Source organism: Penaeus vannamei, chromosome 24 (assembly GCF_042767895.1).
Source record: "Penaeus vannamei isolate JL-2024 chromosome 24, ASM4276789v1, whole genome shotgun sequence".
NCBI classification, from domain to species: domain Eukaryota; kingdom Metazoa; phylum Arthropoda; class Malacostraca; order Decapoda; family Penaeidae; genus Penaeus; species Penaeus vannamei.
In genome coordinates this window covers 33,424,920-33,439,919 of record NC_091572.1, presented here as the reverse complement: position 1 = coordinate 33,439,919, position 15,000 = coordinate 33,424,920, and the positions used below count along the sequence as shown (strand labels likewise).

Here is a 15,000-nt window from a genome sequence, read left to right as displayed (position 1 = left end):
AAGCCTACACACAGTCACACACTCGAGACTAAAGCTACACACATACACCCACTCACGCGTAAGCCTACACACACTTACATACATCCACACACCCGCGCACATGCACACACATTTGCAATACATTCGTCATCACACTTCATATAAAGAGGCTTTCCCGCGTAAAGGAACGTAAGAGGCTTAGTATATGATGGCGTTTGCACACTTCGCGTTTCCGTTTTCCATAATATGCAATATTAAGCAAATATTTTCTTCGATTCTTTCATTTTATTGTTTTTATTTTTTTGAAATTTATTTTTTTGGATTTTAGTGTTGGTTGTTGGCTTTTTTTGTTTGGCATTTTATGTGAATGTTGTTTTTGTGTTTTTCTTAATTTAGTTGTAATTTTTAATCTAGGATAAAAAAGAGCAATCCCACATTTTTTTCGATCGGATTTGCTGTGGTGTTTCGTGAACTTTTGTGGTAATTGGCCCTTTTCGCTTATCTCATTAACTTTGCTTTCCTATTTCCTGGTTTTGTTAAATGGTAACTTTTTAGATTTGCCTAAGGGAAGTTAGCAATTTCCTTTCTTTTTTGTGTGGGATTTGGTTTCGATTCTTCTTGTAATCAGTCTTTTATTTCGTGTTTATTTTATACTGACGTATTTTTTTTCATTCTGTTAAAGGAAATTTATTCACGTTTATTTTTTATTTATTTTTGTGAACGTTTTCATATATTCGTGAAACAATTCGTTCATTATGTTTCATTTTCATCGACTTATATTTTCAGTTGTGTTTATTCCCATGTTTATAGACATTTATCGTTTTCTTCAACGGACTTTCATTCTCGTTTTGTTTTGTGTTTTTCCTTATGACCATTCGCTTTTCATATATTATAGAATTCCTTTTATAAATACGCTTTCATCCCCATTTAAAGATATCAATTCTAAACTGCACTTTTATTACACGTTAGGCAGTATCTGAAGTATTCAAATAATACTTTCATATTTTTTTCTAATATTTTTTTTCCTCCAAATTCTCTCGTAAGCGTAGTTTCAGATTTATTTTCTTCACAAAAGCGCAATTTCCCAAAACCTCATTTCATTTCCGTGTGTTTTTCCCCTTTCATACCATAAGAAATAAAATTCCTACCACGAAGTGTCTGAGAGGTAACGAGCATATATTTTTTTAATCATTTTCTTTTCTTTCATTCTTACTTATTTTCGTCTTTTCTTTCGAACAGTGTCTATATCTGTCTTTTCCCGTCTGAAGATGACATTTTGACATTCCTCTAACGCTTTTTTTTTCTTGTTTCTCATCATTTACTTCTATTTTCTTCCTACATATCATCAGCCAGCCACATCGACGAATTTCGTTTGTGTCTTTCAAATACCGCTTTTCCATTATATATTGCCTTATTCTTGTTTAGTGTCCTTCATATGTATTTTTTCAGGTTATTATGGAGATTTTTTCTCGACTTTCTCGTAGACAGCTGATATCACACACACACACACACACACACACACACACACACACACACACACACACACACACACACACACACACACACACACACACACACACACACACACACACACACACGCAAACCCAAATCCGAACACACACAAACACGAACACTCAACCACACATCAATATACCAAATACTTCCTTTTCAAACCATTCTTTCACTTCATCTCTCATTTAGCATTAGAACGAAGCCATCCAGCTACGATGTCGGAAGAAGTTACCGTGAAAGTCCTGAACGAAACGGGCGAAGGCAGCCATGCGCAGGACCTCGACTCCGTGGCTGTGTCCCAACGCCTGCAAAAGGCTATGTTGAAGTGAGTAAGATGATGAGGGTGTAAAGTTTATGTATGTAATCTTGCTGTTTTGGAGAGTTGGAGATATTTGAAGATTTAGTAATGGTATTCCTCGGATAGTTGAGGATATTTAAAGGTTTAGTAGAGATAGTATACAATAGTATACAATTAAGATTTAGAGGTGATAGTATATCTTGGATATTTGAGATTAGTTAAAGATTTAGTGAAGATAGAATACCTCGGATACTTGAGGTTAATTGGAGGTTAAGTAGAGATAGTATACAATGGAGAGTTGAAGATAAATTAAGATTTAGGGGTGGTAGTATATCCTGGATATTTGAGATTAGTTAAAGATTTAGTGGAGATAGAATACCTCGGATAGTTGAGGATAATTGAAGGTCCAGTGGAGATAGTATATAATGGATGGCTGAAGATGATATAAGATTTAGGAGTGGTAGAATATCTTGGATAGTTGAGGATAAATGAAGATTTGGTGGAGATAGAATTCCTCGGATAATTGAAAATAACTAAAGGTTTAATCAAGATCATATAACTTGTATAGTTGAGGATGATATGCGATTTATTCGAGATAGTATATCCTGGAATGTTTACAAAAAATTAAGTTTTAATGGAGATAGTATATCTTAGACTGTTGGGGATACCTAAAGATTGAGTGGAGATAACATACCTTTGATACTTGAGGATAATTTAAGACTTAATGGAGATAAACGGCCGGTTTGTTAAAATTGTGCCAGGCCCGACCCAATAAATTTTCATAAATACAGACGCAGAAATAAAGGCATATCTGACTATATATCTGACATATATACATCTAACCATCTATTTGCCGGGTTGATATGCATGTCTAGCCTGATAAATATGCATCTATTTCTTTATTTATGCATGTCAAGTATACGAATATTCTTTGGGTCGAGCCTCGCACAATTCTAACAAACCGGCCGAAAGAGAGATAAAACAGATTGTATATGGATAATGAAATAAAAAATTAATGTGTAAGTTAATAGAAAATATGTTGATAATAATGAGTATATTTGATCCTTTTTAATAAGTTAAAGCAAGGCTCAGTAAAGTGTACTTTTACGGCCGGTTTGTTAGAATTGTGCAACGCTCGACCCAAAGAATATTCGTATACTTGACATGCATAAATAAAGAAATAAATGCATATTTATCAGGCTAGACATGCATATCAACCTGGAAAATAGATGGTTAAATGTATATCTATCAGATATATAGACAGATATGCCTTTATTTCTGCATCTGTATTTATGAAAATTCATTGGGTCGGGCCTGGCACAATTTTAACAAGTTAATCAAGATAATGACAAGTGAAATGCACTTTAGTAAAGAAAAATAAAGGAAAGTAAAGTGTCATCTAAGTTATTAAAGGGCAATTAAATGTCCTTTGCCAAAGTAAGAGGGAATAAAGTGTCATTTTAGTCAGAATAAGAAAGTGATCTGTAAGTCTGAGGATTTGCCTCGTGTCACTTAAGATTCTATGCAGCTCACCAGATGGAAGTATGTTTATATGTCTCTCTCTCTCTCTCTCTCTCTCTCTCTCTCTCTCTCTCTCTCTCTCTCTCTCTATATATATATATATATATATATATATATATATATATATATATATATATATATATATATATATATATATATATATATATATATATATATATATGTGTATCACGTTTACACCTTAGAAACTTTGTATGCACACTTACAGCTGAGAATCATTTAGTATTTCCATTCACCTTTCAGAAAATATATGAATATTTTTTTTTACATTTCCAATTCAGAATATATATATATATATACACACATATATATATATATATATATATATATATATATATATATATACATTTACATTTCAGACCACTTATAAATACATCTTTTCCATTTGCATTTCAGGATGACGGGGAAGTTTTTGGACGAAACGACAGGCAAGGTGAACTACGCGAGTCTTAGATCATCAGAAGAATACAGGTAAAGGATTTTTTAAGATTGTTTGCAGATGAGAGCCTTTTTTCGTTTTTTTTGGATTGTAATATGTTTCGGCACTCTTTTTTTTCTGTTCTTTTTTATCTTTGTTTTCGTTGTTTCTGTCTCTGTCTGTCTGTCTGGTTGTCTCTGTTTGTCTGTCTGTCTGTCTGTCTGTCTGTCTGTCTGTCTCTCTCTCTCTCTCTCTCTCCTTCATGGATATTTATCTACTTTCCCTCTCTTTCTCCTTCTTTGTACTTCTTTGTTTTAACTTTCTTCTCATTTTCTCCAATTCTCTTTCACACCTCCTCCGCCCTCTTTTTTCTCCTCTCCCTCAACCTCTTCCACGCTTTTTCTCTCTCCAACTCTTTTTTTCTCCCTCTTTCCATTTTCCTTTCTCACTTCCTCCCTCTTTTTTCTCTCCTGTTACCTCTCTCTCCCCCTCTTCCTTTTCATTTTTTTATTTCTCTCTCCTCTCTCTTTTACCTTTTTATTTCTTATCTGTCTTATTCTCTTTCTCTTTCACTCCTCTCTTCTCCTCTCTCCCTCACCCACATCTTCTTTCTCTCCACCTCTATTATTTTTTTTTCTCTATCTTCTCTTCTCTCTTCTACTCCCTCTCTCCGCTCCGCTTTATTCCCCCCCCCTTCTCTCTCTCTCTCTCTCTCTCTCTCTTTCTCTCTCTCTTTTTCTCTCCGTCCTCTCCTCCTCCCTTTCTCCGCTTCCATGTTTTCTCTCCCCTCTTCCCTCTTCTCTCCCTCTCTCCACTCCCTTTTCTCCTTCTTTCCCTCTCTCCATTCCCCTTTTATTCTCTCCCTCTCCGTCCCCTCTTTTATCACGGTCCCTTCTTCCCTGTTTTATTCAATTACTCTTTGAATCAGACCCGACCGTATCTATCCAGCCATGAAATACAGAGTTCATGTTCTTGTTATTGATTCTCCTTTTAATTTTGTTATTCATTATTCCTGTTTGTTATATTTTTGTTATTGTTTTTGTTCATCCTCGGTTATCGTTATTGATATTTTTTGTTGTTGGTATTGCTTTGTTGTTGTTTTTTTCATTGTACTCTGTTTGTTATCGTTATTTATCCACGGTATCATCCTCTGTGTAATTTTTATCCTATTGTCATAATCATTGCCATCCTCATTAACCAGTATTATCCTTTATCCTTCTTATCGTTATTAGAATCATCAAGTTAATCCTCATCCTTTTTATCATTACTATCTTTCTTCCGTATTTATCCCTGACCTTCTTACCGTTACCATAAACATCATGATAATCCTCATTGTAATGATTCTTTTTATCATTACCATCCCTCCTCTTTTTTCATCTCTCATAGTTACCATAATCATCATGATAATCCTTCTCCTCCGTTTTATCATTACCATCCTTTCTCCGTATTTATCACTGACCTTCTTACCGTTATCATAAACATCATGATAATCCTCATTGGAATGATTCTTTTTATCATTACCATCCCTCCTCTTCTTTCATTCCTTGTTCTACTTGTAGTTACAATAATCATGATGATAATCCTCTTTTTTTATCATTACCATCCCTCCTCTTCTTTCACCCCTCATAGTTACCATAATCATCATGATATTCCTCCTGTTTTTTATCATTACCATCCTTCCCTTTTCTCATATCTTGTTGTACTTATAGTTACCATAATCATGATGATAATCCTCCTCTTTTTTATCATTATCATCCCTCCCTTTCTCTCATCCCTTATTCTTCTCACAGTTACCATAATCATCATGATAATCCTCATGCTTTTTATCATAACCATCCCTCCCCTTCTCTCATCACTTATTCTTCTTATCGTTACCATAAACATTATGATAGTCATCATCATAATCATTGTTTATCATTGTCATCACTTCTCAGTATAATTTGTTCTTTTTACCGTTACTATAATCATCATAATCCTCCTTCTCCTTCTTTATCATTACTATCCCTCCCTTGCTTTCATCCCTTGAACTTTTAATCATCATGATAATCCTCCTCCTCCTTTTTATCATTACTTGTTCTTTTTACCGTTACAATAATCATCACAATCCTCTTTCTCCTTTTTTATCATTACTATCCCTTCCCTGCTTTCATCGCTTGAACTTTTAATCCTCCTCCTTCTTTTTATCATTACCATCACTTCTTAGTATATTCACTTGTTCTTTTTACCGTTAGAATAATCATCATAATCCTCTCCATCTTTATCATTACCATCCCTCATTTCTTTCATTCCATGAACTTTTAATCATCAATATAATCCTCCTCTTTCTTTTTATCATTACTATCACTTCTTAGTATCATCACGTTCTTTTTTACCGTTACAATAATCATCATAATCCTCCTCCTCTTTATCATTTCCATCCCTCATTTTCTTTCATCCCTTGAACTTTTAATCATCAAGATAATCCTCCTCCTCCTTTTTATCATTACAATCGCTTCTTAGTACCATCACGTTCTTTTTACCGTTAGAATAATCATCATAATCCTCCTCCTCTTTATCATTGCCATCCCTCATTTTCTTCCATCCCTTGAACTTTTAATCAAGATAATCCTCCTGCTTTTTATCACCTTAGTATCATCACGTTCTTTTTTATCGTTAGAATAATCATCATGATCCTCTTCCTCTTTATCATTACCATCCCTCACTTTCTTCCATCCCTTGAACTTTCAATCATCAAGATCCTACTTTCAATCATCATAATCCTACTCCTCCTTTTTATCATTACTATCACTTCTTAGTATCATCACGTTATTTTTTACCGTTAGAATAATCATCATAATCCTCCTCCTCTTTATCATTACCATCTCTCACTTTCTTCCATCACCAGAGCGTACTGTGCGATGGCGGGACAGCTCCGTGCAGTCGACGTCGAGAAACTGGACGAGAAGGAAAAGCTGGCGTTCTTTATCAGTATCCTTTTTGAGTTTGGGAAAAGGCGGGAAACGTGCCTATTGTAAATATTTTGTTTAATCTTTTTTCTGTTTTGCTTTTAGATTGTTTTTCTTTGGATATTTGTTTTAGGGTTTCTGTCTTTATTATCATTATCATCATCTTCATCATCATTATTATCTTTAACATCATTTTTATTACAATTATCATTATCATCATCATCATCATCATCATCATCATCATCATCATCATTATTATCACCATCATCACATTCGTTATTATACCAATAAATCATTCAATAAAGTGCAAAATATGTCAACGTTCACTTCACATGCACTCAAACTAATTACTCGACCAAACTATAAAAAAAGAATATGGTAAAATATATCTTTTGAAAATATTGCATTTTATGTCTGATGTTCAGTTTTCATATGACCAGATATATTTTAATTAATATTTGATTTGAATAAATTTATGGACGGATTGCATTTGACAAAGTAGAAAACAAGGAAAAACTATATTGTTTTTTAAAAGTGTGTGTGTGTGTGTGTGTGTGTGTGTGTGTGTGTGTGTGTGTGTGTGTGTGTGTGTGTGTGTGTGTGTGTGTGTGTGTGTGTGTGTGTGTGTGTGTGTGTGTGTGTTTGTGTGTGTGTATGTGTATGTGTGTGTGTGTGTGTGTGTGCATGTGTATGTGCATGTGTATGTGCATGCATATATATATATATATATATATATATATATATATATATATATATATATATATATATATATATATATATATATATATATATATATATATATATATATATATATATGTATGTGTGTGTGTGTGTGTGTGTGTGTGTGTGTGTGTGTGTGTGTGTGTGTGTGTGTGTGTGTGTGTGTCTGTGTCTGTGTATGTGTATGTGTATGTGCATGTGTGTATGTGTGTGCGTGTGTGTGTGCATGTAGGTATGCGTGTACGAAGCGTGTGCCATTTCCATAAATACGTGCGTGCATGTACTTGCATTCATACGTGCCTGTGTGCGTTCGTGCATTGAGCGTGCAAATGAAATTATCCAAGAATACCAGAACTAATTTAAATAGCAATGACACAGAGCAACAGGTGTCAATTATCGAAATAAACTTATGAATAAGCAAATATATTAGTAAGTGATTCAGTAAGAGAGTGAATAAGAGAGGAAGTCCATTTATCTCTTTATTTATTTATTCATTCATTTATTTTGTTATATATTTATTTATTCATTTATGTATTGATCGACAGATAGATATTGAAAGAAAGAAGGAAAAGAATAAGTAGGGAGATAGACAGTCAGATGCAGAGACAGAGATATATAGAGAGAAACACACACACACACACACACACACACACACACACACACACACACACACACACACACACACACACACACACACACACACACACACACAGAGAGAGAGAGAGAGAGAGAGAGAGAGAGAGAGAGAGAGAGAGAGAGAGAGAGAGAGAGAGAAAGAAAAGATAATAGAGCAAAAGAAAAAACGACAAAAAACGAGAAGAAAAAGAGAGAAAAAAAAGAAAACGATAGGAAGAAAAGAATAAACCACACCCACCCACCCACCCTCACACCCCCACCCCCTCCTCCCCCTCCTCCCCCCGCCTCGCCCCTCCTTAACCACCCAACCCCAGACGTCTACAACGCCCTGACGGTGCACGCCCTCACGGAGATCCTGGGCGAGAGGACCATCGAGACCGCCCTCGACGTCCCCGCCTTCTGGAGCAGCCACGCCTACCGGGTCGGCCTCTTCGTCTGCTCTCTGGACGACATCGAGCACGGGGTTCTTCGAGGTGAGGCTGTTGTTGTTGATGTTATTTTATTTTTATTAGTGATATTATTTTGTTTTTATTATTTTTATTAGTGATATTATTTTATTTTTGTTAGTGATATTATTTTATTTTTTTTAGTGATATTATTTTATTTTTATTATTTTTATTAGTGATATTATTTTATTTTATTATTTTTATTAATTATATTATTTTATTTTTATTAGTGATATTATTTTATTTTTATTATTTTTATTAGTGATTATTTTATTTTTATTATTTTTATTAGTGATATTATTTCATTTTTATTTTTTTTTATCAGTGATATTATTATTTTTTTTTTATTAGTGATATTATTTTATTTTTATTATTTTTATTAGTGATATTATTTTATTTTTATTATTTTTATTAGTGATATTATTTTATTTTTATTAGTGATATTATTTTATTTTTATTATTTTGATTATTTTATTTTCATTATTTTTATTAGTGATATTATTTCATTTTTATTTTTTTTATCAGTGATATTATTTTTTATTTTTATTATTTTTATTAGTGATATTATTTTATTTTTATTATTTTTATTAGTGATATTATTTTATTTTTATTAGTGATATTATTTTATTTTTATTATTTTTATTAGTGATATTATTTTATTTTTATTATTTTTATTAGTGATATTATTTTATTTTTATTATTTTTATTAGTGATATTATTTTATTTTTATTATTTTTATTAGTGATATTATTTTATTTTTATTATTTTTATTAGTGATATTATTTTATTTTTATTATTTTATTTTTATTATTTTTATTAGTGATATTATTTTATTTTTATTATTTTTATTAGTGATTATTTTATTTTTATTATTTTTATTAGTGATATTATTTTATTTTTATTATTTTTATTAGTGATATTATTTTATTTTTATTATTTTTATTAGTGATATTATTTTATTTTTATTATTTTTATTAGTGATATTATTTTATTTTTATTATTTTTATTAGTGATATTATTTTATTTTTATTATTTTTATTAGTGATATTATTTTATTTTTTATTATTTTTATTAGTGATATTATTTTATTTTTATTATTTTTATTAGTGATATTATTTTATTTTTATTATTTTTATTAGTGATATTATTTTATTTATATTATTTTTATTTTTATTATTTTTATTAGTGATATTATTTTATTTTTATTATTTTTATTAGTGATATTATTTTATTTTTATTATTTTTATTAGTGATATTATTTTATTTTTATTATTTTTATTAGTGATATTATTTTATTTTTATTATTTTTATTAGTGATATTATTTTATTTTTATTATTTTTATTAGTGATATTATTTTATTTTTATTTTTTATTTTTATTATATTATTTTTTATTTTTTTTATTTTTATTATTGATTTTATTTTATTTTTTTTATTTTAATTAGTGATATTATTTTATTTTTATTATTTTTATTAGTGATATTAATTTATTTTTATTATTTTATTACTGATATTATTTTATTTTTATTATTTTTATTAGTGATATTATTTTATTTTTATTATTTTTATTAGTGATATTATTTTATTTTTATTATTTTTATTAGTGATATTATTTTATTTTTATTATTTTTATTAGTGATATTATTTTATTTTTTATTATTTTTATTAGTGATATTATTTTATTTTTATTATTTTTATTAGTGATATTATTTTATTTTTATTATTTTTATTAGTGATATTATTTTATTTATATTATTTTTATTTTTATTATTTTTATTAGTTATATTATTTTATTTTTGTTATTTTTATTAGTGATATTATTTTATTTTTATTATTTTTATTAGTGATATTATTTTATTTATATTATTTCTATTAGTGATATTATTTTTTATTTTTATTATTTTTATTAGTGATATTATTTTATTTTTATTATTTTTATTAGTGATATTATTTTATTTTTATTAGTGATATTATTTTATTTTTATTATTTTTATTAGTGATATTATTTTATTTTTATTATTTTTATTAGTGATATTATTTTATTTTTATTATTTTTATTAGTGATATTATTTTATTTTTATTATTTTTATTAGTGATATTATTTTATTTTTATTAGTGATATTATTTTATTTTTATTATTTTTATTAGTGATATTATTTTATTTTTATTATTTTTATTAGTGATATTATTTTATTTTTATTATTTTTATTAGTGATATTATTTTATTTTTATTATTTTTATTAGTGATATTATTTTATTTTTATTATTTTTATTAGTGATATTATTTTATTTTTATTATTTTTATTAGTGATATTATTTTATTTTTATTATTTTTATTAGTGATATTATTTTATTTTTATTATTTTTATTAGTGATATCATTTTATTTTTATTATTCTTATTAATGATATTATTTTATTTTTCTTATTTTTATTAGTGATATTATTTTATTTTTATTATTTTTATTAGTGATATTATTTTATTTTTATTATTTTTATTAGTGATATTATTTTATTTTTATTATTTTTATTAGTTTATTTTTATTATATTATTTTATTATTAGTGGTTGTTGCTGTTGGGCGCTAATGGTTGTTGCGAAACTGCTGTTGTTATGGTCATTTGTATTGTAATTGTATCTTCCCATTTTCATTACTGCTATCATTATTATTAGCTATATTATTATTATATATTATATTACTTTCCTATCTAATATTATCATTATGTTTTGCTATAGCATTATTATTATTATTGTTGTTAATCTTATCATCATCATTATTATTAGTTTTATTGTTGTTATTATTATTTTCATTAATATTATTACTATTATCATTATTATTATCATTATAAATGTTACTGATATTATCATTATTATCACTACTATTATCATTATTATTATCCTCATTAACATGATTAATGTTATTATTATTATTGTTATTATCATTTCATTATTACCATTAGTATAATTTTCATTATTGTCATTATTATCATCATTATTATTAGTTGTAGTAAAGTTATCACCATTAACATTACAATTCTTCATCTGATTTCTTCCACCATCAACGTAATTAATAAAGACCCAATAACACCATCACCATCAAAGCCACTTTCACTACAACCCAAACTGACACTCCCCCTCCCCCCCTCAAGTGAACAAGCCCCACCCCAGCACCGGCCGACCCGTCATGTCCAAGGGCGACCCGAGACTCAAGTACCAGGTGTCGACACTTGAGCCTCGGATACACTTCGCCCTCAACTGCGGCGCTATGGTGAGTGGGGGAGGGAGGGAGGAGGGGGAGTTGGGGGGAGAGTGGGGGGAGGAGGGAGGGAGGGGGTAGGAGGAAGGGGTGAGAGAGAGGGTGAGGGAGGGGTGAGGGGTGAGAGAGGGAGGGAGGTGTGAGGGGGAGAGAGGGAGGAGGGAGTTGGGGAGCAGAGGGAGGGAGGTGAGGGGGAGAGGGTGAGGGTGAGGGAGGGAGGGGGTGAGAGGGTGGAGGGGGAAAGGGTGATTGTGGGGAGAGAGGGAGAGAGGGGTGAGGGGGTCAAGGGGTGAGGGGGGAAAGGGTGAGGGGTGAGAGAGGGAGGGGTGAAGGGTGAAGGGAGAGAGAGGGAGGGGTGAGGGGGTGACGGGAGAGAGAGGGGGAAAGGGTGAGGGGGAGTGAGTGAGGGGGAAAGGGTGAGGGGGAAAGGGTGAAGGAGGGAGGGGGGAAAGGGTGAGTGGTGTGGGTGAAGAGAAAGGGTAAGGGGAGGATGAAGGGGTGGGGGAAGGATGAAGGAGGGAGGAGGGGGATGGGAGATAGGGAGAAGGGTGAGGATGAGGGGTGAGGGGTAGAGAGGAGGAGGGGGATGGGAGATAAGGAAAAAGGTGAGGATAAGGGGTGAGGGGGAGAGAGGGTAAGGGAGAGCAAGGATAAGGGGGTGGGGAAGGGAGAAGGGAGGAAGAGGGGGATGGGGGAGGGTATAAGGGTTGGGGAAGGGGATTAGGAAACTGGGGTTGGGGGAAGAAGGAGGGAGAGGGGGATGGGGAGGGAGAATAAAAGGGGGAGGATGAAGGGAGAAGGAGCTGGGGAAGAAGGGGAATGGGAGAAGGAGGACGGGGAAAGGGGTATAGGGTAAGGGGGTAGGGGATCGGGAAAATGGAAGGGGTGGGTGAGGGGTATGGAGGGGGTGGGTGTGAGAGGGAGAAAGGGAAGAGGTGGGTGAAGGAGAAGGGCGAGGATGAGAAATGGAATGGGAGAAAGGGACAGAGGGAAATATAGGAGGGAGGCGAGGAATGAATGAAGGGAAAGGGAGAGGGGAGAAGAAAAGGAGGTGAGAATAAGGGGTAACAGGAGAAGGGAACGGGTTGGGTGAGGGGAATAGGGAAGGTTGAGAAGGGAGGAATAAGGGTGAGGGTAGGAGAAGGGAAGGGAGAAAGGAGGGAGGAAGGGAGGGAAGATGTGCCTGTTTAATTAACTGAATATAAATTCATTAAAACTGCACGTGTTATATATTAAGGTGGGAAATCCGATATAATTTGCTTACTAATTTGACTATGAATGAATAACAAACACAACCGACTTAACCGAACTCAAATTTCAAACACAACCGACATAACCGAACTCAAAATTTCAAACTCAACCGACTTAACCGACCTCAAATTTCAAACTCACCCACCAACAGTCCTGCCCGATGGTTCGCGTCTACAGCAGCAACAACTTGGAGGTGGCTCTCGAGGGCGCTACGAGGTCCTACTTGACTCAGGAGGTGAAGATCGAGGACGACGTGGCGAGGCTGCCCGAGATCCTCAGCTGGTATCAAGATGACTTCGCTCCCGACCAGATGGGGATGCTGAGGTCAGTGGGCGGGATGCTGTATCTATCTATCTGTCTGTCTATGTCTATCTATCTATCTATTTATTTATCTGTCTATCTATCTATCTAGCGTATCAAACTCACTCTCTCTCCCTCTCTCTCTCTCTCTCTCTCTCTCTCTCTCTCTCTCTCTCTCTCTCTTTCTCTCTCTCTCTCTCTCTCTCTCTCTCTCTCTCTCTCTCTCTCTCTCTCTCTCTCTCTCTCTCTCTCTCTCTCTCTCTCTCTCTCTCTCCTTCTCCCATCACTTCATGCTGAGGTCAGTGGACGGGATGCTGTATCTATCTATCTATCTGTCTATCTATATGTCTATCTATCTATTTATTTATTTATCTGTCTATCTGTAGCTATCTGTCTATCTATATGTCTATCTATCTATTTATTTATCTGTCTATCTATATGTCTATCTATCTATCTATTTATTTATCTGTCTATCTACATGTCTATCTATCTATTTATCTATCTGTCTATCTATATGTCTATCTATATATCTATTTATTTATCTGTCTATCTATCTATCTATCTGTCTATCTATCTATCTATTTATTTATCTGTCTATCTATCTATCTATCTATATGTCTATCTATCTATCTATTTATTTATCTGTGTATTTATTTATCTATCTGTCTATTTGTCTATCTGTCTATCTATATGTCTATCTATCTATATATTTGTTTATCTGTCTATCTACCTGTCTATCTATCTATATATATATAATCTCTTTTTTCATAGAGTTTTAGATATTGCGACTTAGTGTGTATCTTTTTATGATTATTTTTTGTGACTTGGTTATCTGTTTCCTCAAGATTTTTTCCCTTCTGTTTTTAAAGTCCTCAAAAGTCATTGACGTTTTTTGTCTTTTTTTTTTATTCAGTGAACCCCCCTTGCTCGAATTTGAAGCTTCTGTCGCCATTAGCGTCTCATCCATTCATTCCCTGAACCTAATCTTGACTGGCAGGTTATAGGCTTCACAGACGAATATTCTTCTTGATCATCATCTTTATCATCGTCACCATCATTATAATTGTCACCAACTGTTCATCACCGTCCTCGTTATCGTCTTCGTTATCATTTTAATTCTCATCCTCATTAGTATCTTCATCGTCCTCATTATTTCTCTCTCTCGCTCTCCCTTCCTCCTTTCTTGCTTCTTTTCTTCTTTCCCTCCCTCCCTCCTTCCTTCTTCTTCTTATTCTCCCTCCCTCCTTCCTTCTCTCCCCATATCCACCCTCCTTCCTTCTCCTTGTCCCTCCCTTCTCCCTTCTCTTTGTCCCTCCCTCCTTCCCTCCTTTCCATCCTTCCCTTCCTCCTTCCTTCCTTCCTTCCCTCCCTCCTCCCTCCCTCCCTCCCTCCCACCCTCCCACCCTCCCTCCCTCCCTCCCTCCCTCCCTCCCTTCCTCCTCCCTCCCTCCCTCCTCCCCTCCCTCCCTCCCTCCCTCTCTCCCTCCCTCCCTCCCTCCCTCCTTCCTTCCTTCCCTCCCCCTCCCTCCCCGACTTACTTTATATTAATTGCAACTAATATTTAACGACCCTTCTCCTGCCCCGTGAATGATTGAGCGGGCGGGCGAAGGGAGCACCGGAGGACACCTGACACGGCCACGTCTGCCACTACTGCAGGAGTAACCGAGAGAAAGAATGGCGTCGCTACGTGTCACTGCTATTACT

The 15,000-nt window shown here is 33.1% G+C and overlaps 1 protein-coding gene across 2 annotated transcripts in view; it reads left to right on the top strand.

Moving 5' to 3' along the window:
• The window catches only part of LOC113820710 (uncharacterized), a 30,313-nt gene that overhangs the window by 11,747 nt on the left and 3,566 nt on the right, over positions 1-15,000 (top strand). For both annotated transcript variants that reach the window (XM_070138154.1, XM_070138153.1), the window contains exons 2-7: positions 1,681-1,816; positions 3,725-3,799; positions 6,631-6,713; positions 8,362-8,520; positions 11,639-11,757; positions 13,148-13,320. In XM_070138154.1, the coding sequence (XP_069994255.1) occupies positions 1,707-1,816; positions 3,725-3,799; positions 6,631-6,713; positions 8,362-8,520; positions 11,639-11,757; positions 13,148-13,320 (719 nt within the window). In that variant the 5' untranslated portion in view covers positions 1,681-1,706. The remainder of the gene's footprint in view (positions 1-1,680; positions 1,817-3,724; positions 3,800-6,630; positions 6,714-8,361; positions 8,521-11,638; positions 11,758-13,147; positions 13,321-15,000) is intronic.